This window comes from Eurypyga helias, unplaced genomic scaffold (assembly GCF_000690775.1).
Source record: "Eurypyga helias isolate BGI_N326 unplaced genomic scaffold, ASM69077v1 scaffold20035, whole genome shotgun sequence".
In the NCBI taxonomy this organism is placed as follows: Eukaryota; Metazoa; Chordata; class Aves; order Eurypygiformes; family Eurypygidae; genus Eurypyga; species Eurypyga helias.
In genome coordinates this window covers 4768-4974 of record NW_010253629.1, presented here as the reverse complement: position 1 = coordinate 4974, position 207 = coordinate 4768, and the positions used below count along the sequence as shown (strand labels likewise).

The 207-nt window shown below is 64.7% G+C and overlaps 1 protein-coding gene across 1 annotated transcript in view; it reads left to right on the top strand.

Moving 5' to 3' along the window:
- Positions 1-89: 89 nt before the first annotated feature.
- The window catches only part of SAMD10 (sterile alpha motif domain containing 10), a gene marked incomplete at both ends in the record, with an annotated part of 3737 nt that continues 3619 nt past the window's right edge, over positions 90-207 (top strand). Inside the window, one exon of the mRNA XM_010152731.1 lies at positions 90-200. Within this exon, the coding sequence (XP_010151033.1) occupies positions 90-200 (111 nt within the window). The remainder of the gene's footprint in view (positions 201-207) is intronic.

Genomic DNA, 207 nt, shown 5'->3' with positions numbered 1-207 from the left:
CCCTGGCGATGGGGAGATTTTGGAAGTGGGGGGTATCGCCGAGCTCGGCCGGTTCTGTGGGGTAGAAGAGTTGTTTGTGGGTGCCCAAGCTTGGGGCAGAGGGGTGCTGTGGCCATCTCTCACCCCCCCTTCCCTCCGCAGCCACCGCCGCTCACTTCAGCTTCTGGCGCAGCCTCCTGGAGCACACGGACTCGGCCGCAAACCTCA